Below are 24683 nucleotides of genomic sequence, written 5' to 3'. Positions count from 1 at the left end.
ATAGAGACAGATAGAGAAGTGATGCTGCATTATAACATCACACGTATGAAAAGAGAAATAAACACCAGGTCTCTGCGTAGCTGAGCGTAGGAGTAGAGTATTTATGCCAAAGTTTCTCGACTGCAATTTTGCCTGAATGACAGGGCGGAGAGATGCTGAGAGCACAAGCGTCGGACTTGGAGAGGTTTTTGGGAGGATGAGCGCTGCCTACATGGTGACACATCTTACAGGGCTCCCGTTCACACTTCAAACCACATCTCTGTGCACGGCAGATGTGCCTCCCACACAGCAGCAGACATAAAACCAATTTTGATGGGACCATATGGTAGCATGACCCAATGTACGATCCTCTATTTATTTGTCTGTAGACACACTTGATCTACCTGCCTACCTACCAACCTGCATGATTTAACTTTCTCTTATTTAATGTTCACTTAACCAGAGAGGATAGAGCAGATATTTGTGTCTGTTGATGCTAATACACATACAGAAATAAGTAGGACCTGACTGGCACCAAATTTCTTTTGAACTTTTTTTTTGGCCATTTTTACAGTTGAGAGTCTAGAGAGATCAACAGGTACATTTCAGATAAACTGTTTGGCTTCTGAAATGTCAGCATGTTGTGACAAAGGGTCATCACGAGTCCAAGAAAATTTAGAAACCAGAAAATATTCACATTATAAATTGCCTAATAATGGGCTTTACTTTGATTCAGGCTGTGTTGTTTTATTATTTTAGTGGATATCAGAGCTGAAACAATTTGTTGATTCACTGATTGACAGAAAGTTAATCGACAACAATCCTGATAATGGACCAGTCACTTTAAATCATTAGAAATAATGTGAATATTTTCTGGTTTCTAAATTTCCTCGCGATGACCCTTTTTCACTACATGCTGACATTTCAGAAGCCAAACAATTTATCTGAAATGTATCTGTTGATTAATCAGTGATGAAAATAATCAATATTGGCAGCCATAGACAACATGTAGCTTTTGAATAAAGCTCTCCAGGTGATGTATTTTATGCTAATCTGGAGCAAGGATGAAAGCGTCGATTACAGTTACCTTGACTGCACCCACAACTTCCTGCAGACACACACACAGATTCTGTGTTTATCAGGTCAACCAGTGGTGATGAGACCTTCTCCTCTCAGTCGACATGTACAATCTTGCACCATGTGACTTCCCCTTGGCCTGCCTGCTACAGTCTGCCCTGTTTATTCCTGAACCCAAGTATGACTGCAAACTACGGAGTGCAAAGGACTGCATCCTTAATGACTCGTGTAATAAATGATTCAGACCCCGAGGCTGTGGAGAACAAGCAAGGAAGAGCCCAAGAGGAGGAACAGAAGAAGAAGAAGAAGAAGAGAGAGGAAGGGAACGGTGGTAGAGGGAAGTTAAAGATACTGGATTAAAGGTTAAGAAGGAGACAATAAAACAGAGGGAGATAGAGGAGGAGACAGAGACAATGGAGCAAAGGTGAACCAGGGAAGAGGATGAAGAGAAAAAGAGGGCAGGCGATGAAGGGCAAGACAGATCAAACAGAAAGTAATGGAGAGAGCGAGAAGCAGGCTTTCAGGTTCAGCCTACAGAGACGCAGCCAGGAAAATACAGCAAGATACATTACTTACAGTATCTCCCCTACTGCTAAATATGACCCAGTAAGCACCTACAGAGCTCAAATTATGGGTTATTGTATGTAAAACATGTGGCACTGCAGAGTAGAGTAAATAAATCATGCTTCATACTGCTTCTCTCAGCAGAACAACAGCACGCACTGCTCTGCCTCATCCACACGGATAACGCCGCCATGAAAAAGTAATGGCAATTTAAACGTGCAAATAACTCAAAGCTCCATTAGGAGTGTCAGCGGTGATTTAGCACATCATGATCTGTCAGCGGGGCAGAAAACAGATTTTTTTTTTTTAAATGACAGTCCTGTGACAAATCCTATCTGAAGTATTCGGGGTGCTTCCTCCACAGGGTTTTACAGCAGAGAGCGAGTCAGAGGAGAATTAAAGCACATCCCCGAAATGTGCACATGGCTCTCTCGTATCATCTCACATCACGAGACCTTGAGAGGAGACGGTGCACAATGATGCTCCCGGGCATTTAGGAAGGAGGGGGAGGAAGAGGGAGGGACGTTGTTGCCTGCACGCTTCCCACTGAGCCATCTCCAGAGGAGTAGTCCAACACGCTCATTATGACAGCAGCTCTGTGTACACTCACCACTGAACAAGCCCTACAGCGTTTGTCTGAACACAAAGTTCTGTTTAACCCCCAAATTCCAGTAGAGATACTGTAGAGTCAATATACAATCAATATAATATTGATATTGTGATGTGAGATTCAGTATCACCTGGGATTATTCTCCTAATATCTAGATATATGTTAAATTAGTCTTTTCTAGGTCTATGTTAGTTATGTTACAGGTAAGGGATCAAATTTCAAAGCTAATTTCTTGCTGTGTTTCCCAACACAGTTATTCCCACATTATCCCACAGTATTTTATATATATAAATACTGTTATATAAACATACTGTAACAATAACCTCATTCGAGAAGTGTCATAAGTCAGCAAACTGACTATTATGAGTCACACAGCGGTTTCTAGCGGAAGTTTGCTAACTTTAGCCACCAAGCAAGGTTGCATTTTATTGCTTATAAATTCGGCATTTCAATAATTTTCATCTGAATGTGTCAGTAGTTACATAGCCCCACATTAAGCTTTTGTCCAGGATGAGCTTCCATGTTTATTGACGTTTTGTTGGATTATCATTACTATCATGGCAGAGCTGTAGCTTTAAGGGCGGCTTAGCTTTTTGAAAAGACAATTGAGACTTGAATATTATAAAGACTAGAGCTTCACTGCATGTTTAATGTCTGGTTGTTCTTAGTGGTGCCGCTGTCATGCTGTCTTTTTGCATGTATTAAAGATCATACGTGAGTCATATATTCCATATATTTTTCACTTTTCATCACAGTTTTTCCGCCGCAGCAGCTTCTTGACACTTCCCTGCTGCTTCCCTTTTCCAAACTTCCAGGCTCCTTCTTCTTCCGGCATGTCAGTACAAGCATTACTAAACATTCCTCTGTTTCACATGCTTTTACTTACTTATTCTTTGACTCCAGTGAATGCCCCATGACTTATTCATGCTGATGGATTTTCCCTGTATACAGCCCGATCTGTCTTTTCCCACAGTCAGCTCTTACTGGATGTGGCCCAGTGGTCCCAGAGCACCCAGCTAACATGCCTGAGTCATGGCTACCTGTCCGGCAGAGCCATGATACCATGTCTTTATTTACAGGCTCGTCCAGGAGTAAATCAAACACCGGCTCTGTTAGCTTTGTTTATGATGGATGTCAGTCTAAGATGAAATGTCTGAGCCTTTGACAGATGAACGTTCTGCAGCTGCTAAGCATCAGATTCATTTATATTTGAGTCTGAGGCCAGTATTTTATCTAAAGATGATTTCGAGAGGATGCAAGAGTACCACAGGCTTAAGCACAAACTCTTAATATTCTTAATATTCTTAACTCTTAATGATAACAGAAGATAAAGGAAGGAGGAAGGTGTGCAGTGCAGACAAGCCTGAAGAAAGCTAAAAGGTTAAAGGTCAATGTGTCACAAAGAAACAACTTGACAAGACGCGTAAAAAGTATTTTTCTGCGATCAGCAGAAATAATGAGTGTGTCAACGTCCAAGAAAGACATAAGAAACTGCATGAATGCTTACAATCAATAAACGCAAAACAGACTGTATTCCCTCTCGTTCTCCGTCTATTACATCTGTTTTTGTTCTTTGTTTTTTGTTATTGTTGTTCTGTCCAACTTCATTCCTCTGCAGTCTTGACCAGACCTCCCTAATAGCGGTTAAATAAAAAGTAAATACAGTTTCATGAAATGCAATTGCTGGATCAATACACTTGGCTCCGAACACCCCTCTGATTTGGGAGAGCTTAAAAAGTTTGCCGCTCCACGTATCAGTTGTCTCTGCAGTGTTCAGAATCAGTCGATACTTGAAATCTAGCAAGGGGGGGAGAAAAAGGCATGTTTCCCTTTCTGTTCCTGCATCATCTCCTCCATTTTCCTCCTCTCACTAATGCACTCTGGTCATCAGGGAGTTGGATAGCATAGTGCAAGCTAACAAAAATCCACAGTGACGGCAAACCTCTCTCTTAAAACCTTCATAACACAGGCAGGGAGAAGTTAAACTGTCAGAGAAATTTCTTTTTTTTTTTTTTTACACAACCATCTCAATCATGCAGGAAAAAAGGGTCAGGAACAAAACACACTTTGTTCTTTAGAGCAGTTTGTGAAGGGTGAGGGCCATATGGAGTTAAGGTAACAAGCTTTGCTATTTTAAAGAAATACCTACGAGAGCATAACACCACCTCGCCACAAATGGCTTTGGAGGGAAAAACATCACGAGCTTTTTTAGGAGTTTGCCGATGAATTATTCAAGGCCAAGTCAGTGAACAATTAGGGCAGAGCCACAGCTTCCTGAAAATAAATAAATTACTACTCAATACATTTAATAAAAGGGCCCCCGCTATGACATTTTTGCTGCTGCCTTTTTCCAGCTCTCACAACAGGATGACTAACCTCACACTTACTCACATCACAGCCCAACCTCCCTGCAATCCCATCCTGGCCCCCACACAAGCACAAGTTGGGGAAGGGAGGGGCATGATTGGAAAAGTGTTGTCTTTGTCATCTTTGAGGCAGGAGACGGTGGACAAACTCTCAAACACACACACACACACACACACACACACACACACACGCACACACACACGGTTCTGCCACCAGGACCCTGTACCTTGCAACTGCCTGAAGCGTCCATCCAGGATGGAGTTGAAACAGATGTTGGAGGTGCTGTAACTCAGCCAGCGTGCTCGCTTCATACTCTTGGCCGAGGAGGAAGAGGAGGAGGAGGTGGAGTGGAAGGGGGCGGGGGGAGGGGGACGGTTAGGGTGAGAGGGCCGCTGACGTCTGGGGGTGCAAGAGGAGGACGAGGAAGAGGACGAGGAGAAGGGGGAGAGTCCCACGGCGGGCGCCACGGTGAGCGGGACATGCAGGAGGCTGCCGTTCCTCTCCGGGTGGTGCTCTGGCTCCTGCTGCCTGCCACCGCTTCCCCTCGCTGTCTTCCTGCTTTCGGGTCTCTGGGCCCGGTTGACCGGTGGGGTGCTCCTGCTCCGGCTGCTGCTCACGCCAACCCGCACGGGGGCCTCTTTCTCTGCCGGGGCATAGGGCCGGCTGGCAGCCTCCTTGGTCCCTCCGCTGCTGCTCCGGATGGCTGTGGTCTCCCTGCTGCTGGCCTTCAGGCTGATCTTGACCTCTCGGAGCCGGGGTTGGTTTATAGGGGCAGCGCGCAGCAGGCACGGGCTGCTCATCTTGACCCCCAAACAACAACAACAACAACACGCAGCCTGGAGCTGGCAGAGGACCTTGGCTCTCCGCGCCTCTCCTCTTCTCTGTCTCTTTGGTTCTCTGTCCTCCTTTCCAGATCCCTCTCGTGCTCACTCCTCCTCCCTCCCTCCCTCCCTCCCTCCTTCTTATTCCTCTTTCTTTCTCACTCTCTCCTCACTGCTGCTGTGATGATGCTGTGCCTCCACTCTCAGGCGGCACAAGGGCTCAGGCAGCCTTCGCTTCAGTTCAGAGTGGTTTCTCTATCCCCATCCATGCATACAATATGTTTCAATACGTCCACGTGCTCCCACGACTCCCTCTCTCTCCCCAGCACTCCCACACAGTCGTGACATCACTGCATTTGAAGCATACGACTGTCACAGTTGTGATTTCCCGTGCCAATAATGCAACATAAAACTACCTGTCTCAAAGGTATGTGTCTTTTTTTTTTGACTTTTATAATGAGCAGTGTAAATGACTGGACACTCTATACGTTGTGTGTGCGCTTCGAGGACATGCTGGGTGCATATTTCTGAGTTCACAAGCTGTAAATCAGCAGTGGGTGTCATTCAGAGCGTCTCTCATCTCCTGCCTCTCTCCTCACTTTCCTCCCTCCTTCTCCCACTCTTCCTTTCACCCTCTCCCTCTCTCTCTCTCTCTCTCTCTCTCTCTCTGACAGGAAACACTGATTACATTACAGAAACATCAGTGCAGCAGCACTCTAACACAATATCACCAACACCCACACAGAAGTCTACATCACTTAAAGAGACAGAAAGAGACAGCAAGAAAAGTGGTGAGAGCACTGTCCGATAAACGGTCTGGACATGATTTAAACATTTTGGCCACACAGACGCAGAGCTGGAAACTCAACCTACTGAAGTGTGTCTGTGGCTTTGAGCACTGGAAACTGGCATTGATGTTCAGATCAGATATTTCTTGATTGTGAGTCATTATATCCCCATTGTTATGACCTATTTTTTCAGCCATTCCATGTAATTGCATTATTTCACTGTCTCTCTATTTAAATCAGAGACATTTGCATCAAGGTATTTTTAACAAATGATGGTGCAGTTAGATCTGTTGGAAGAGGACTTTGCTCTTTGAAGATGAAGCAAACGCATGCATGAAAATTAGATCTCAGTAATGTGAATAATACTTAAAGTTATTGTTGGAAGATGGGAGATGGGTGAGCTGCAGAATTTGCAAACGTAGCATGTACACCTGCAAAACAAGAATTGGAGGTTGCTAGTCAGCTGGTTGCCAAACAACTGATGCCAATAATTGTAAAACAATGAATAAAGCAGCTGATTCCCATCAGTTAATGCAAATGCATGTCCATCATATTAACTTTAAAAAGTGGTAATATGTCAAATTTAAGCTTAAACATCATAATATTTGACCTTTGAGAATTTCTTTTGTTAATTAAAAAAAGGTTTTGTAGAAAAAGTGTTGTCATTAAAGTTAACATTTTGGTGTTAGCATCAAAACTTAGATATCATATCTGCACTAGACCCAGCTCTACCCAGAAACCCCTTCTCCACACAACCGGAGTTTGTGTTTTACCACCTTGTGGCTGACCTCTCTTGTGTCTGCAGCTTTACAGACATGAACATCGTGTGACCCTCAACTCTCCCGTTCCTGTTACGCTTCCTCCCACCACAGAAACGCTGCTATTTTAAAGCCCCGAGCAGCCGGCCCACAGGTGGGTCGCAGCTTACCAGCTTAGCCAGAAATGCCAGAGATCTGTGCTATGGGAGGCAGACGGGCAGGGCAGCTGTCCAGATTGGTCGGTCGGGGGACATTCTGGGAATGTGCAAGTGATCCCAGTTACTTGCAGAGGGTGCGGAGCGGTGTCAAGGCTCAGCTGCTGGGAGTGTGTTACACCACGAGAAACATACACACAGCCACACACACACACACACACACACACACACACACCAACACCTGAAGCAAAATCAGGGACTGTCTGGAGTGTGGTTTTGTAATTTTTTGACTAAATTTGAGTGAAGGTCAGTGTTTAATTCAAGCCTATTCAACCCTGCCAAAGTTAAACAGACACCCATTATAGCTCATCCTTTCTGCCCTTCCCACGCTCTTAAAAAAGGCACTGTCATCTCAAAAATGTGCCACACAAATGCCTCAGAGAGGACGGGACGCAGCCTGTTTACTATGCAGTCACTCACCTGCGAGGGCCTTGATGCGTGAGCGCTCAAACAGCCTGGCAGAGCTGTTGTCATTATCTAATTCCTCATCAGAGAGGTCAAAGCGGGTGTTGATGCGGCTGTACTGCTGCGTGATCTCCGCATTGTCAAAGTCTGTGGTGGAAGTCATGGCGGTAGCCAGGGTGGCAAGCAGGTGGGGGGACGGCGGCCGGCGTCCTCAGGTGCTCTGGATCAGGATGGAGATGAGCGGAGAAGAAGAAATGGCAGGATGGACCTGGAGTATTGCAGGTAGTCTGAAACACAGGGGGAGGACGTACAGTAGAGGTGTCATTATGATTGATTATGATGATTAACTGGAGGCCAGCACATACAAGACTGAGACAACTTGAATTATAACAGTTATATCAGACATCAGCATGAAATAGCAGAGAATGACGTTTAAAGTCCCCTTCCACTCAGAAAGGTGTTGTTTTATTGTGATGTCACTTGAATGTTTGAATGTTTTCACATTCATCTGCTGATGATTTTCTCTGTGCTCATATTAAATATGAAACCTTTGGCTGACATTTACTAAAAAAACTTGCATATTCACAGATTCTGTGTTACATCATGTGTCTTAAAAACATGACTGGAGGGAGGTTTTAAGTACAATAATACAAATATACAGATGTAACAAAACAGACAAATGTAGGTTGATATAAGGAGTTTGAAAAAAAGATATTTCACCCTAATCACTGAGGATTGATTCTGACTGATCAAACTTTTAGCAAACTGATGACTGATGCACTGTTTGCCAGCTTCATCATCCAAACAAATGGAAATCCCAACAACACACTAGTATTTAGGGTTACGAAGGGGTACAGGGTAGGGGTACATGATTAGTTGATTAATCATTTAGTCGACAGGAAGTTAAATTGCAACTATTTTGATGTTTCATTAATTGTTTCAGTCATTTTCAAGCAAAAATGCCTGAAATTGGAAAGTTCCAGATGAGCAACTGTGAGGATTTGCTGCTTTTCCTTTTCCTGCAAAAACAGGACCTCAGGGACAATGTAATGGACATTTTTAACTGCTTTCTAATGTTTTATAGATAACGAACAGTTGATTTATCTGAGAAATCAATAATGAATAATGAAAATAGGCGTTATTTGAAGCCATAGTGTTTGGACAAAAGAGGAAAATGATGCTGATTGGAAAGTCCGGCTTTCTTTGGAGGGAGGATAATCTTACTGCAGTTTAGTTTTTATTCGAGTGTTAAGTTCCGTTTTATGAATCCCAGTGAGGAGGAGCTGCAGCTATACCTGGCACCAGAATTTAATCTTGGCAATTTGGGCAAAGCTATGTGATCTCAAATGTGGCACAGGTATATTTTTAAACAGGAATCTCACCTATCATAGCCGTCACACTGGCCCCACGAGCTCCTGTGCCCCTCACAATCTCCATTTTGTGTGTGTGTCACTTCGCTCAACTGTCACCCTGCAGTGTGTCTGTGTATTCTTTACATGGAATGGCGGGTTGAAGGGTAACCGCTCTGATAGCTCTATCTGGGCGCAGCATAGCTCTCTTATCATGTCACACAGGGGGAGGGCAACCCCTCTGCACTGCAGAACATGACGAAACCGCCTTCTTTTGAATGATGCAGCTCACGTAGTTTGAACTGTGAGTGCGTGCGTGTGTGTGTGTGTGTGTGTGTGTGTGTGTGTGTGTGTGTATTTGCACGTAACTGAAGTAACCTATTAAGCACCATTGTGAGGTATTTACAGGGACATTACCTGAGTATTTTAAATGCTACTTTATTCTTCTACTCCACTGCTCTTCAAAGGAAACAATCAGACTTTTTTATCCGCTACGTTTATTTGGCTGTAGTCAGAAGTTACTTTGCAGATTCAAATTTTAAAAACCCATAATGAGCATATAAAATATGATGTATTGTTATACAGGACATTAGGCCACACAACAGTATATAAAACACATGGTGTTATTACCACTGTAAGCAGCTACATTAAAATACTGTTTATGTGTTAATTCCCCAAAAATAACAATCCAGTAGTATCTCACTAATATAACACAGACAGAGGTCTGTGTAGTGAGAACTTTACTGGAATATATTTTGCTGAAGTAATTTTTTTTCAGTGCAGGACTTATTTTTTGGAATGGACTCATTTTTCACTGTGACATTGTTTATTAACTTAAGTACTTAAGTTAATTTAAATAATTAAGTAGTTTACTTAAGAATCTGAACACATCACTGTGATTTCATGACACTAAACTAAATAATCCAATATACTTCAAGTTGACTCTAAAGCCAAATTAAGCACAACATTGTTATTACTGATGTGTTAACATGCAAGAGCCATTACATAATTTTTATACTTTATCTTATGTTGGGTAGTTCGATCTATAACAGTTCATCATTCTTTAAAAGATAATCATATGGTTTGCATGAAAATCTGCAAACCATACCAGTGTAGGTATCTGAAAAACTGTTCCTACTCAAAAGTATTAGTATACAGTCATTATATTAACATAAACTCATTAAGCACTTCATCAGGAACACCTGTGCACCTGCTTATTCATGCACTCAATCAGCCAATCATGTGGCAGCAGTGCAATGCATTAAGTCACGCAGATGTTGACATCCAGATGGGCTGGTTTGAATATCTCTCCCCTTGGATTTTCATGCACGACAGGCTCTAGAGTTTTTAGTCAGAAAGGAGCCAAAAACAAAAAAAAACATCCAGTGAGCCGCAGCAATGTGGACGGAAACATCTTGTTGATGAGAGAAGTCAGTATGGCCACACTGGTAGGAGCTGACAAAAAACAAAGGTTATGGTATCTCAGATAACCACTCTTTACAACTGTGGTGAGCAGAAAAGCTTTGCAGAATGCACATAATGTTGAATCTCGAGGTGAATGAGTTACAACAGCAGAAGAACACATCAGGTTCCTCTCCAGTCAGATAAGAAATCAGAAATCGAAGGCTGCAGTGGACACAGGCTCGCCAAAACTCGACAGCTGAAGTCTGGAAAAACATCACCTGGTGTGATGAATCTGGATTTCTGCTGAGATACGCAGATGGTAGGAAAAAATTAGTGTTGACAGCATGAATCCATGGACTCGACCTGCCTTGTATCAACAGTCCAGGTGGGTGGTGGTGGTGGGGTAATTGTGTGGAAAACGTTTCTTGGCACACTTTGTTCCACTGACTGACAGTCATGGTTTCATTGCCAGAGCCTATCTGAGTATTGTTGCTGATCATATGCAAACCTTTATGGCCATAATTTCACCACTACTAACGGCTACTTCCAGCATGATATTGCACCATGTCACAAAGCAAAAATCTGACAACGAGTTCAACATGGAGCAAAATCTCAAATGAATGTTTCAAACATCTTGTGGAATCAATGTCATGAAGACCTGAGGCTGTTTTGAGACCCAACCCAGAATAAATATTGTCTTCCTAATAAAATGCTCACTGAGTGTATGGTTACACTGCCAAATGTAAACTACTCATTAAGTCATTGCATTTCATTGGTCCATTTCAGGAAAATGTATTGTATTCTATTGATGGATTACAATTCTAGATGCATGAATGTACACAGGCTTAGGGTTAGTTACCACTTTAATGCTGCAGCTCATAAAGCTGGGGTACAGTAAAGTACTTCAGTAAATGTAGTAATTTACTTTCAACCATTCCTAAATTTATGTCATGAACTCACGACGTGGCTACACAGGATGTTTGTCCGGTGCATTCAGAGAAGAGGCCATCAGTGATGCACAACGATGGCATCCTACAGGTGTCCCTCCTCCTCCTGCTCAGTATCAGTCCTCTGCAGACGGCTGTTATCAGCGCGGGGACGCTCCACCCACCGCTGGGGATTCCCTTATCACCTCACACACAACCTGGACAGAACTACTGCACAACACACTCATCCTGCACAAAACCAACACCGCTTTACGCATACTCCTGTATCCACAAGCTGTCAGCTGAATACAAAACCCATAAGACTCTAATCGTGTCTGACGACTGAGTGCTCGACTTAGCTGCCAAACACAAACCACAGCAAATTAAGTGTTTGAGCTGAGACTTACACACAGTGATACTGTACTAGGCTCCATTTAGAGCTGTATCAAGACAAGATGGCTGTCCTGTGACAGAAAGGTCACAAGTTCACTGCCTGCCACAGCAACTGTGTGTCTGTCAATAGCCAAGTGTCCTCTTGTGGTGTCCTTGAGCGAGAGGCAGAACTCTTACATACCTGCTCACTCACAGTGGGTCACCCCGTCAGCTCCAAGTCGCCACAATGTCAAATAAACATCTAAGACCTCCGAATAAGATCCTGTCAATGATACAAAGAGCTGAGCGAGGGCTGAAACAGTACCTGTACACCTCTAACTCATTACTGAAATATACACTATTTCTATTATAGCTTCAACTAACAGCTGCTTTCATTACCAACTAATGTTATTACTGTTATTTTCATGGTCACCAATAATTTAGTCTTTCAATTGTCAAATACTGGAAAACAACAGTCTACAGTCATGCTAGCAGCTCTGTGAGGTTGCTACAGTAAATGCTGACGCCAACATGCTAACATTCTCACAAAAACAATGTTATTTGCAATGCAATTCAGTAATTAGCACTCAACGCAAACTACAGCTGAGGCTGATGGGAATGTCATAGGTTTTTTAAGTATTTGCACATGAACCAAAATATTGGACAAATGTGAATTTTGACCCGATGGTGGCACTGTTTGAAAAGTCAGAGGATCACCAGAGTCATAAGGAGTCATCGTCTGGCAATCATGAATGTCTTTTATCAAATTTTATGCCAATCCATACAGTATATTTTGAGATATTTCACAGGATGAGTGGAATCTTTTGACCTGCTGGTGGCGAGGGAAAGTCACCAGATCACCAGAGTCAGTGGGAGTCATCATCTGGGGACCAAGAATCTGTAAAAAATATCATGCCAACTCATCTAATGGTTGTGTAGATGTCTCAAACAGAGTGGACAAAGCGGTGGACTGACTGCTAACATGGCTAAAAAAGACAAGGAAGAATTACAATTGCAAGCTCCCAGATCCAAGGTCTGTCCAGATAACTGTCCAAAGCCAAAACATATGCAAGTTACAAAGTTATAAAACAGAGAAAAGCAGCAAATGTTCTGCGTTTTTCCTTCAAAAATGACCCAAATGGTGAAACAGTGATGAAAATGCAGGTTTTCTGGCAATTGACTTCTTGATTGATCAATACATTTAAGTTTAGAAGGGTTTGAGTTTCACAAAGCTAATATTAATGACACATAAATGTTCTAATGGCACTGTAATTCATATTATTAGTGTTACCATTACAATGTATTGAGCATAATTTCAGGTTGATAGAGATAACATCTACTTAAGCTGCTATTGGCTCCACTGATAAGACAAATGATATAATGCCTTGACACCATTTGTGTTTCTTTCTATCACCTGCAGTAGATAAAGTTCTCAGCACATGGTCCAGTAAACGGCTGCACATTGTGAGCTGATGAGTAAGACGCTCTGGATAATTTCTCAAAAGCTGCAAAATGTCAGAACGGATGATAAAAATGTCAGCTGGGATTTCTCCAGATATCCAAGAGTTGCTTGACCTTGGTGGAGGAAAAAAAAACATTTTACATTTCTTTTTGCTGGAAATTACAATGATGCCACATGTGTTTTGATTTGTGTGGATGTGGATCTGGAAATGGTTGCCTTTGGAGCACTTGGAAGAATAGTTAAAAGGTGTGAATGAAATTTTTAACACATTTGCTGAGTTGAAATTCTCTAAAGACGACAACACAAAGCCTTGTTTATGATGTGTGAAAAAAAACTTTGATTATGACCTTTTCCTGCTTGTGATTTTAATTGACTGCACCCATTTCCCCCCTTTGTTGTGACTACAAACTACATTATAAACAAATATGTACATCGTAAACATCAAATTAAAGCCTCAGATGAATAATAATCGTGGCAACTAAGCTCCCAGCTGAAAGTAAACACTACGTTGATGCCTGAGTACAACGCATTAGTTGGCTCACAGCGAGCACGTTATTCTGAGTAGCATGGAGTCAGATGGAGAGGATGAAATAAGAGATGGGTGTGGTCAAGATGTGTGACCTACAGTGTGTGTGTGTGTGTGTGTGTGTGTGTTAAACTGTAGCAGTAAGAGCAGCAACTGGACTGAGGAGAGGAAGGCCTGTGGTAAATCTGAGACATAAACACAAGAGATCAATATGGAAGGAGGGGAGGAGGAGGAGGCTTGTTACTTCACTCAGTGACCTACAAAGACTGCAGCTCGAACTTTCTCTTCAAACTGGCAACATCAACACCAAACTAACCACATGTCATGAATTTTAACAAACTACAAGGAAACACACGGGGAATATTTAGTGTAAAAACACTCTGTTTAGCATAATCGATACTGTGCATCGATTCTGTAAACAAGCTGTGAAAAAAAAAAAAAAACCTCCTTTTTGTGGTCAGTTTTGTTTTGACTGCAACAAACTGAGCCTGATCTTGTGAGAGGTTATAAAGAATTGATAGTAAACTATTCCTGGAGTGTGTTTACACAAAGGTTCCTCCATGTCCAGACACAGCGACACACTCACACTTGTCCTTTTAAGGGGAATAAAGGGGGAACGTCTGGTTGGAGCGAGGGAACTTTTCATTTTTCAGAAGCAGACACACTGTTCTCGACCAGGGGCGCAACATGCAGCGTAGAGAGAGATAAAGAAAGACAACATGCAACAGTGTGAAGTACTGTCATTTAGATCAACACCAGTGGTGGAAGGTAACTAAGTACATTTACTCAAGCACTGCAGCTAATAAAATATTTGAGGTACTTTACCTTAGTGTTTCCACTCTATTGTGCTATGTAGGCTTCTTTACATTTCAGAGGAAAATAAAAACATTCCCCTCTGAAATATTAATAAACACCTTTACACTCCACATTTATTTCACAGCTGAACAATACAGATGCAACAATAAAATGTTACTTACACATTAAGGCGTCAGTCATAATAATCCAGCAATATATGAAAGCCTAAAACTGACAGGGGTCTTTTTCAGTGAGTGGTTTTACCTTTGATTGTAAATACTTTGGTAAAGAAGTTTTTTTGTGGGTTTTTTTTTTTTTTCTAAAGTCACATTTTCAAAGCAAAGTCTTTTAGTTGCAGTAAAGTATTCTCATATTGCACTTTCGCCACTTTATGTAAAAAAAAATTCTAACACATCCTCCACCATTGGTTAACAAACACTAAACTTTTGGAAAGCGCACTTTTTCCACCCGCGGACACGCGCAGCGGCGTCACTGTGCGCAATTTCACGGACGCGCCTCCCTGAGACAAAGATAACAAACTGATAGCGCAGGAATCTACAAAGGTGTCGCTTCAAAAAAACAAATAGAGGCTGATTTTGATAACACAACACTTCATTTGAATTACTAGGCGAGTCTATTACTTTTAAATCGACGTCATTATTCAACATGGCAGCCTGGTCCAACAGGTGGTTCAGAGGAAACTTGTAACTCATCAACAAACAACTGCAAACAAAAGCAGCGTTAATGGAGCGAGACCATTCAGTGACTATTGACAGCTGCTATTTGGCCAAAGATCAATACCTTCATGCAACAATGGCGCATTGGCTCTGCCTTGGATTCACACTCACTTGCTTCTGGATGTCGTCCTGTCCTGTCCGAGAGTGTTTACGTTGAGTCTTCTCCCTGCCAGTAAACCAATTATAATCCCATTGAAGCTGCGCTGTCCTGGTCAGAGAGGACGGGGGTCTCCACGCTGCGGGGAGGGCGCGGTCCTGCACTGGGGACGAGGGTCCACGGTCATTCCCGAAAGCCAGCGACTGACCCACCCTGCCGGGTTAAAAATAAAGTGGGCGCATCCAGTACATGATCTGTGAGCGCAGGGGACGGACATTCCTGACAAGAGCTGGTGACTCTAAATGGCAGAGGCACTTGTGATCTCCTGTACACCCCTCCACCCCCACCCCCACCCCCAGCCTCAGCTCCACCCCGGTCGGGCTCTAATCGCACACACAACCACCACCCACCCACTGAGACCCTCTCAGAAATGTCCCCTCCACTGTGTGTCACTAACACGCAGGGCGGAGAGGAGAGGTCTGGAGGAGGATGTCCACCAGGTACTCCACGGTGAAAACACCTGGTGAAAACACCTGTCAGATCACGTCACGTACAGTGTGAGAAACACTAGTGGAAGCACTTTACTTCAACTGTAGCTTTTATAGACATAAACAATGAGTATACAGTTTATAAGGCTGTAAAGTAGCTGTAACTCCTCCTGTGAAGACATGCTTATTATTATTATTATTACCACGGTGTTTTATATATTGTCATTAATATAACAATATAACAATATAACAAATTATATTTTTCTGAGGAATTTTGATTGAACAGGTGTCCCTAACTAACAAAACTAAACAAAGCAGCTCACATCACTGGTGTCATTCAAATAGCACTTCTCTCTTCTTCTGTCAAACACAATTTGAATTAGAAACTTAAATGACATCACTGTATTTCATATGTTTTTAAAATCACTTCAATGAAATACTGTAGTGTAAGAATTTAACAGTTAAATTTCTCTATAATTTCAGTTTGAATCTCTATCATTTGTGTTTAAAATAGACAGTTTTAAAACGTACAGAAAGTAACATAATGAAGTTTCATCCTGTAAAACAACTGAAACTGAAACAAAACTGAAACAAAAGCTGGGTCAAGCACTTAGACCTGGATACTGTCAGACTTTTTTCACTAATAGTGATGACAGTAACTGGTGCTCAGCACAAACAACCAAAAAGACACTTAACTTGTGAGGAATATTAAAATATTATTCTACAAAACAGATTTTCGATTTTACAAAAAAATTATAGTATAAACATATGCAGCTGTACAAGAACTTTGCTCGACTAAAAATAGTCTAAAATTGAAACATTATTGTTAAAATCACAAACTGTTTTTCAAAGGGCAAGATTCTGATCATCTGTTGACATCTTGTGATAAGTACTGTGACAGGCCTTCACATAAACAGACAATAAACAAGTCCAAAAATAGGAAAACAAACAATTCACTTTAAAAAAAATGTATTGTATTCTTTAAAAAAAACAACCAAATAACAAATAACATCTTATTAGACACAGGAAGCAGAGTGTTTATAATAAAATACATTTACAACACACTGAAAACATAAATAATAATGCTTTTTACACAATGAATGAGCATTTGAAAATATAGATACACATACAAAAGTTATCAGTACAAAAGTCGTCTTTACGTTTCTTCACTCTGTGTCTTCAGTATTTTTGTCTCTTACTCTTTGGTTCCCTCGGGAACGTCTTTAGTGTCAAACTGAGCGCTGCAGCTGCAGAACCCAAACAGCCCTGAACCTTCAACTACTGTAAATAATATGGCTTCATATCTGAACACAGCTGACCCAGCTTTGACTGAGGGCAGTCCAGCCTTTTGATCAGCTTCTGCATAGTTTCAACACGGTACAAACAAACAAAAAAACCCCACCTTTTTAATATGTAACATTAATAAATGCATAAACAGTTTTGTGCAAGCAGCTGTAAACACAGCACCGCGCTTTGCTCATAAAAGGCAAATATAAAACACATTCAACAGCATTTCAAACAGAAGGCAGGAGGATCAAAATAAATACAACAGACTTCAGAAAAAGGTGAGAACAAAGGCCCTTACAAAACAGCTTATGCAGATCTGGGGTACCATAAAGTACTAATGAGAAAAGGGAGGTCAGATGTCTGGGTCAGCTGCAGAGCATCATCTCTGAAGCTGGTGGGTGACTTCAGTATTTTGCTCACGGACACTTTAGCAGGCCAGATGGCTTGAACCAGTGACCATTGGTTGGAAGTCGATCTGTCTATTTGCCTTTTGACTTACTAAAACCAAAAGGTTTGCGACTTTCCAACTCATCCTCTCACCGTTTTGCTACAAAATTGTCTTTAGATGTACAGAGAAAGAGAGAGAGCTGCTAAGTGGTTAAAATTTGCAGTGCTCCTACAGATAAACACATAAAAACAGCCTAAGACTAAATAAATAATTCTTTGAATTCCTTCAACAAACCGCCTTACTATCCAATACAGAGATTAGGAGCTGTACAACAAATATTAGGGTAGGGTGGTGGGCTGAACCTTATATTTCACTTTCTCAAAAAGCAAGGCACATGCATTAAAAATGAAACACTGATAGAGACAAACTTGTGCATCTTTAGGACTATGGTTGACAACGGAAAGCTAAAATAAAATATTAATCTAGTTTGAGAAAAATCAAAGACCATCCACTGCTCTGCCAAAAAAATAAGACAAGGCTACTCTACCTTCAGTCAGAATTAAAATGTCTGCACCATATAACTTTTCTGACCCCCTGTCTCCCCTAATTATTTTTGTACAGTCCCCTTTTGCCGAAAAAAGTTGAAAGACATTTCAAGTTCATTTTCTGCAGAATTAAAGTGGTTTAAATATGCAGTGTCTGGGGATATAAGTATATCCATGTGCAGTAACAGATCAGGATGAACGATGTTTGCAAATATTTCCTTCATGTGTTTGGATGTGGTTTAACCTGTCAGGACACTTATACTTTTTTTCATAAAAAAAAGAAATTTACTAATACTTTCCCCTTGTAAATGTGTCTCAATGTTCCAGCTTCCATATCTGGCAAATGTCTTTCATTCTTTTACCCACACAGGTTACAATAAGCCAAGAATTCACAAAAACAGCTCGACCCCAGATCTGGTACATAGTGATGCTGCCTTCTGTATCTGGTTGTAATCTCAGGGGTACTGACATGTTCTTGTAACTACAAATCTGGCTGCATCTATCTATCATAGATGGACGGAAAATACACACTGGGGACACACTGTCCACCTTACATTGTAGTAAGACTCGAAAGACACCATACTGCTAACAGGCATGAAGGAAGTTAAATGGCTTGTACTTACCAGGTTATAACAGAAGTGTCAAGCTATTTCACCAAATGAATGAACTGATGAATCTGTCTAAACCTGAACGCAAAAGACTAAACATGCCGGGCCAAATTATTCCTGCAGACTTCTAATCAATCTTTGGTAAAATAGGATATGATTGTTAAAAGCATTCATGTATATGTACAAATACAAAAATACAGTTATAACATTTTATAAAAAATACAAAAGAAGCTGCTTTGACTTTGTAGCTGGGAATCAACATATGACAGTGCTCTTGAAACAGAAAAAGTCAAGTAAATAAATTCAGGTGCAAATTCAGAAGACAGACTAACTCCATGCTGGAGAGAGTTCAGTCTAAGTGCTCACAGCCGATGAGTCTTCAACTGTCCGGCGGATTTACGAAGCGAGGAAAATGTCAAGATCAGCGATGATGGCTGCCTGTCTTCTTGCAACGGTGTTCAAGAGTCGGGGAGGAAAAGATGGAGTGCCTAGGTCCACCTTAGGGAGATGAGAAAGGCTAAGTAACAGAATAATACAGCAAATTCATTCACATTCAGTATCCCCCGCCAACCATGATTCCTATGGATGAATCCGGATCAAAGATGGAAGCAAATAAATCTCACTTGTGAATTTGTGAGACAGAGATTTCAGCTTTTAACTATTGACAACATGAGTCATGTTGAAAATATTGTCATCAAAACACCATTAAAATATAGGTTATTATCTATAAAAATTTTACTTTCAAGTAAAATTTCATCCAGTTTTAATAGATGGCTAGATGTCAAATGACCTTAACCCCACTAACAGCTGTGCTGTTGTTTATTTGCTTATTTTTTGTTTCTTTTATTGGCTCCCCATTAGGTTCTGCCGTAGCAGCTGAAATCTCCCTGGGATTCATCTGTTCCCACAATAAACATCAACTCTGGAATCAAAACAGAAAGTGAAATATATGTTGCTGCAGAGCAAAATCTGTATCAGATGGCTGCCCACAACTTGCTAGCTGGCCACTCCAATCTCACTATTTATTTTATATTAAAGTCTGAACTGATTACAAAGCAAGAAATCATGGACTCATAATTAAACTACTAAGTAATGCCAGTTGAGTTTAAATGCTTCACAGCACCTCCACATTCGTATTGTAGTGGTCAGGCAGAAGTGGTCCATCGATGTTGTTTTTTTATCCAAAGTCTGCATCAAAAGCATTTTAAACACGTGTTTTGAGACTGAAAAATTCCCACATTCGCACACACTACCTTTATCCGTCAGAGGGGGCTTTTGCTGATTAAAACATCTGTGCTTTTGCTGGCGGTTAAAAGGTGGTGCTGCTAGTGAGCACAACACATTTATCAGCCAGCCAATTAGTTTATAGAAACTTTATCTCACCTGCAGCAGGTAGAAGACCCTGGTGACTTCTTTTCCACTACGTCTAATTGGCTGAAGGACCCAACAACTGGGCATCATTTCCCCTCGGACAGCATCGACGCTGGGACGAGGCAGAGACTCCTCGAACACAGACTGCATTGCCAGCACGCACAAACCACCCTGAGGCAGAGAGAGAGAAGAAAACTATCAATAAAACAGGCAGCACAGCCTTTTGATCAGCCAAGAGGCAGCTGCATGCTGAAATCCAACTGATAACCCACAGCTGACTCTGTTTCATCAACACCCACTCTCTCTCTGTGTGCTGTTAAATTGTCTTAATTTCAAAAGACAGCGCCATCCGATCCTGGTTTCACGGTACACTAATGACAGCAAATGGAACTTTCTCCTTCAAACTAAGGCCTGAGTTTGTGTTTGGCTACACTGCAAATGCTCACTGGACATAAGGGCGACTAGCAGTAATCATCAGGAGCAGCTGGGTGATATTGCAGCTGTGCTTACCTGTCTGGACTCAGTGCTGATGCAGCAGAAGTCCCGCGGCTGGCTGAGGTGGCAGGTGGACGGATCTGTTAGTATGTAGACTAAACAGAAATACGGAGAGGGGGAGAGGGGGAGAGAGAGAGAGAGAGAGAGAGAGAGAGAGAGAGAGAATCAGACTGGTCAAAAATGGTCGATGTAACAACCTTCCGCAGTCAGCAAGAAAGGCAAAATTTCATGCATTTATAAGATGATATGATGAACGACTATAATAATCAAACAAATAAACAAAACAGACTTTGGTGAAACACTTGAACAGAGCAGTGTAGATGATGTAATGGAGGCCCGGTGATGTTGCAAAGGTATTAAACGCGACATACAGCAGGTGTGAAAATGGAGTTGGTCATGCAATAGAATAAACTTGTCAGTGATGAATGAAACTCTGTACTGTACTGTACTATAGATAGCTAATGGCTGCACATGCATAATTTAAAGTGAATACACTTGCACAGTCCATTAATACCTTGCAAAAATATAAACAGTTCTGCAGCAAAGACAAAAATATAAGTATTTGTTCTAAATTTGTATTCTTGCAAAACATATTTTTGCAAGGTAAACTTTCTGTTACATCAGCTCCCCTCATGAATGACTTCACTGGTGAGTAGATGATTTCATGTCTCATGAATACTGGCATTGGACTGTAACAAGCATCTGGGATTTCAGAGAGTTTGCTGGCAACGTTTTTAAACATGCATCATCTCATGGTGAAGCAAACAGTGATAGAGGAAATTCAGATCCTTCTATTCAGGAAAACTGGTAATATGACAATGTACATGTAAGTATGGCCTAAGTGAAAGTTATGAATATGATCAGCAAAATGTACTTAAAAGTATCAAATGTAAAAATACTCAATGCAGATAAATGAACCTTGTAAGTGTTAAACTATTATATATTGAATTATTATTATTACTTATGATACATCAATTTTTAAGTAGCATTTATTGATGTAGTTGGGCATGATTAAGCTAATTTTATGATGTTCATGTTTTGAACACTTGTATTTAATCCGTCAGATAAATGTAGTGTAGAAAAAAGTCCAGTATTCCCAACTGAGCTGTCGTGCAGTAGAATTATAATATGGCATAAAAATACAAAGTCAAGCATATTAGAAAAGTAACTTAATTTTGTGTCTAAGTAGAGTTCTTGAATTATTGATACTTTACGTTGGGTTACACCATTGTTAATGACAATAAGTTATGAAAACCAGGAGAACATATAGACTAAGCAGAGATGTTTAGTCACCCAGCTGAGTGCTGTCATCTAGTGGTCGTGTCCAGACAGAACGAACTGACTGATTGTACATGTGGCTCTTGGACAGCTGGCAGATCACGTTCCACAGGCTGTCCAGGGGTCTGTCCAGCTCCCCGGACCCCAAGAACCCATGGACAGACGGGCTGGAGGAGGGCTTATAGTAAGCCTGGATACCTCGTTCTTCTCCTTGGTACCTAAATAAACACAATACATACATATTGATACATTAGCAAACTGAATGATAATTGTGATTTTGAGGGACAGAAGCAAAGCCTTTGCAGTAGCATATTCTCATATTTATTAAGTAGAGAGGAAGTCCTGAATAGACAGATCCCAAAACAGAGAATTGATGGAGGAATACTGAGCTAGTAGATCCCATTGTTCAGGATTAAAATAAAAATAGATCATAGATTTTGGATTAATGACTGAATTCACCTCCAGCCTGCCGTGGCCTTGCCCGTAACCAGGTTGGTCAAATCTCCAGCAGATGCTAGTCGTACCTATAGGAAAAAAAAAACGTTACTATTAAACCAGATAAAATGTCTCACAGCAACGATTACAAACAAGGAGAATCGTTATGATAAACACTCAGTAATGGTAATCTTTTAATACCATGGCTGACAGTTTGATCTTTCACTGGTTTTCTTGGGTTAACTCTGAACTCAGGTCAGCATTACCTCAGCTAGAGCTCGACCGAGGAGAGTGGATGTGATATCCTGATAGGTTGTGGATATGGAGGAGGAGGAGCCAAAGGAGGGGGTGCGCTGACGTGCACAGGTGGGGAGTGTTGGAGAAGAGGTCACCAGGGGCTCAAACACCGTGACAGAAGGCTCAAGGTGGACATCTAATAAGACACATGGATGATAGGATAGAAGTTAGATACAGAGAGCATAGAGACATACCAGTGACAGGCCGGGGCAAAATGACTCTTTTAAAGTTATCTGTTGTAACATACTTTATTTCTATACTATACTATATACTTCTTTACTATGTTTCTAAATTTAAAATGATTGATAAAATGATTGAACATTTTTTACCAAAGCAAATTTGAGCACAGTTTTGATGATCTGTTTGAGTTTTGTGAATCACTGTCTAGTCCTTACCCTGGGCAGACAGCCAAACTCTCTGTGACTTCACACTCTGAGGACCACATATAGGAGGACGCGTCCTGACCTTCAGCCCTTCATCCTGAAACCCTGTGGTCTGAACAAAAACAGTAACACTGATACAACTGCCCACTGTGTTGCTCATTCAAAAACAAAAGGAAAAAATACACAGAGGTGAGTTAGTTTCAGTTTCACAATCATCCAAAAGATTCCTTTTGCATTCTTGGATTTTCAGTTATAACTTCTTACATCTCAGGTATTTTAAATGTACCATTACATGTAAAATGAATGTACTAACCTGTCCAGACAGAACTGGTCTGTCAATGTGCTGCAGTTGGACAGTGTTGCCACTGTTGTACCCTGATGTGGGTCCAGAGGAAAGACTCAGACTAGATCCGGTGCACAAGGTGCTGTTACTGATTCTTGTCCGATGCCTCAGGTCATCCTGCCCGACACACAGTGAATTAATAAAATTGAGAGTCCCTAAAAATCAACTTACAAAACATTTTCTGTTTTGAAATGTTGATTGGACAAAACAATTAATCTCACAAAGTCACCTTGGGCTGTGGAAACTTGTAATAAGCCTTTTCACTATTTTCTAACATTACATAAAATAAACAATTGATTAACTGAAAACTAATGGACAAATGATAGATAATAAAAAATATTTGTTATTTGCAACACTGACTCAAACACACAGAATATTCTTTCTGACACTGGTCTGAACTAAAACTTTAGTCTGAACTAAAGTGTTTTGACATTTGGATGAAATAATTATGATACTGCAGTGACACACAAACTGACCTTTACTTCCTGAGACAGGGCCTGCTGCTGAAGCCTCCTCTTCTCCTGCTCAGTCCTCTCTCGCAGTCGTTCTCGTGCCTTCGCAATCTCTGTCCTGGCTTCTTCCCGGGCTCGGCCGTAGTCACGCAACAACTGCTCAATGTCAGATGGATACTGGCCCACTCCTCGTGGAGGATTTGGTATTCTGTCATACAGATAATTCAGCAAAAACTCTTTTTATATTCGTTTTCAACACTAAATTGAAAAACATTTATGTATGAAATTAATGAGTCAAAAGGCTACTGGGCTTTGCTTTCTTTTGGGAGAACCGGTGTCTTACCTGGTGCTGTTTATCACCTCTTGGCGGAGCTGTTGCAGGTATTCTTTACGGCGACTGGGCATGGTGGGAGACACCTTAGAGGATGAAGCAGCCTCTTGAGAAGAGGAGCGAGGATGTTTGCCGGGACTCAGACTACGAGCTCTCCGGTAAGTCTGGAGCCGCTCCTCCCTCTCCTGCCTAAAACCCTCAATACTGCGACGATGTCTGAGGAGAATCACAAAGACAGAAAAACAATGAAACCAGTGAGGTCAAGAAGAGGCACTTAGGAAATTTTACAATACATTTAGGTCATTTGAGTCACAATCAAAAAAGTTAATTGGCTCAAAGGTGCAAAAATCTAATTTCACAAAATTTTAAATTATAACCCATCTGTATAGCTTGCAGGAATTTTAATTTGAACTGACTCTTTTATGGCCGTTTATCAAGTCTTAATACCTTTTCACTACAAACCCCAATGTTATTTGTTCTTGTATATTGGTTCCCAATTAACCTCCACTCATGCGACTTCTTGTCTTCCTGATGTCTGGAATGTGCCTATCATATCAAACGTATTGAAAACTGGAATTAAATACTTGACTAGATTTCAGTCTTTTTTACTTATTCTTGATCAGTTATTTCCTGATGTAAATTAAGAAACTTTATTTTTAGTAAAATACCATCTAAAACTGGCAAAGTCCTTCGATAACCCTGCTATAGATTTTATGTTTTTTTGTTTTTT

General features: G+C 41.2%; 2 protein-coding genes across 5 annotated transcripts in view; both read right to left on the bottom strand.

The window, feature by feature from the left end:
- sptb (spectrin, beta, erythrocytic) overlaps positions 1-15572 on the bottom strand; it is a 43203-nt gene extending 27631 nt beyond the window's left edge. Inside the window, exons 1-2 of one of the 3 annotated variants that reach the window (XM_071498133.1) lie at positions 15220-15572; positions 7600-7871 (exon numbers count right to left, since the gene is read on the bottom strand). In XM_071498133.1, coding sequence (XP_071354234.1) covers positions 7600-7747 — 148 coding nt within the window. In that variant the 5' untranslated portion in view covers positions 7748-7871; positions 15220-15572. Of the gene's footprint in view, positions 1-4823; positions 5495-7599; positions 7872-15219 lie in introns of those variants that run through there. The other 2 variants (XM_071498132.1, XM_071498134.1) reach the window with 2 other exon arrangements.
- Positions 15573-16436: 864 nt separating this feature from the next.
- The window catches only part of stard9 (StAR-related lipid transfer (START) domain containing 9), a 42855-nt gene continuing 34608 nt past the window's right edge, over positions 16437-24683 (bottom strand). For both annotated transcript variants that reach the window (XM_071498130.1, XM_071498131.1), the window contains exons 23-32: positions 23966-24169; positions 23647-23830; positions 23141-23287; positions 22840-22939; positions 22414-22580; positions 22172-22236; positions 21728-21930; positions 20450-20529; positions 19952-20110; positions 16437-19066 (exon numbers count right to left, since the gene is read on the bottom strand). In XM_071498130.1, coding sequence (XP_071354231.1) covers positions 18965-19066; positions 19952-20110; positions 20450-20529; positions 21728-21930; positions 22172-22236; positions 22414-22580; positions 22840-22939; positions 23141-23287; positions 23647-23830; positions 23966-24169 — 1411 coding nt within the window. In that variant the 3' untranslated portion in view covers positions 16437-18964. The remainder of the gene's footprint in view (positions 19067-19951; positions 20111-20449; positions 20530-21727; positions 21931-22171; positions 22237-22413; positions 22581-22839; positions 22940-23140; positions 23288-23646; positions 23831-23965; positions 24170-24683) is intronic.

The sequence above is a fragment of the Trachinotus anak genome, unplaced genomic scaffold, assembly GCF_046630095.1.
Source record: "Trachinotus anak isolate AG129_WGS33_773 ecotype Australia unplaced genomic scaffold, CSIRO_AGI_Tana_v1 ptg000015l, whole genome shotgun sequence".
Lineage (NCBI taxonomy): Eukaryota > Metazoa > Chordata > Actinopteri > Carangiformes > Carangidae > Trachinotus > Trachinotus anak.
The sequence above is the reverse complement of the archived record's forward strand: the minus strand, read 5'-3'. Positions and strand labels throughout refer to the sequence as shown.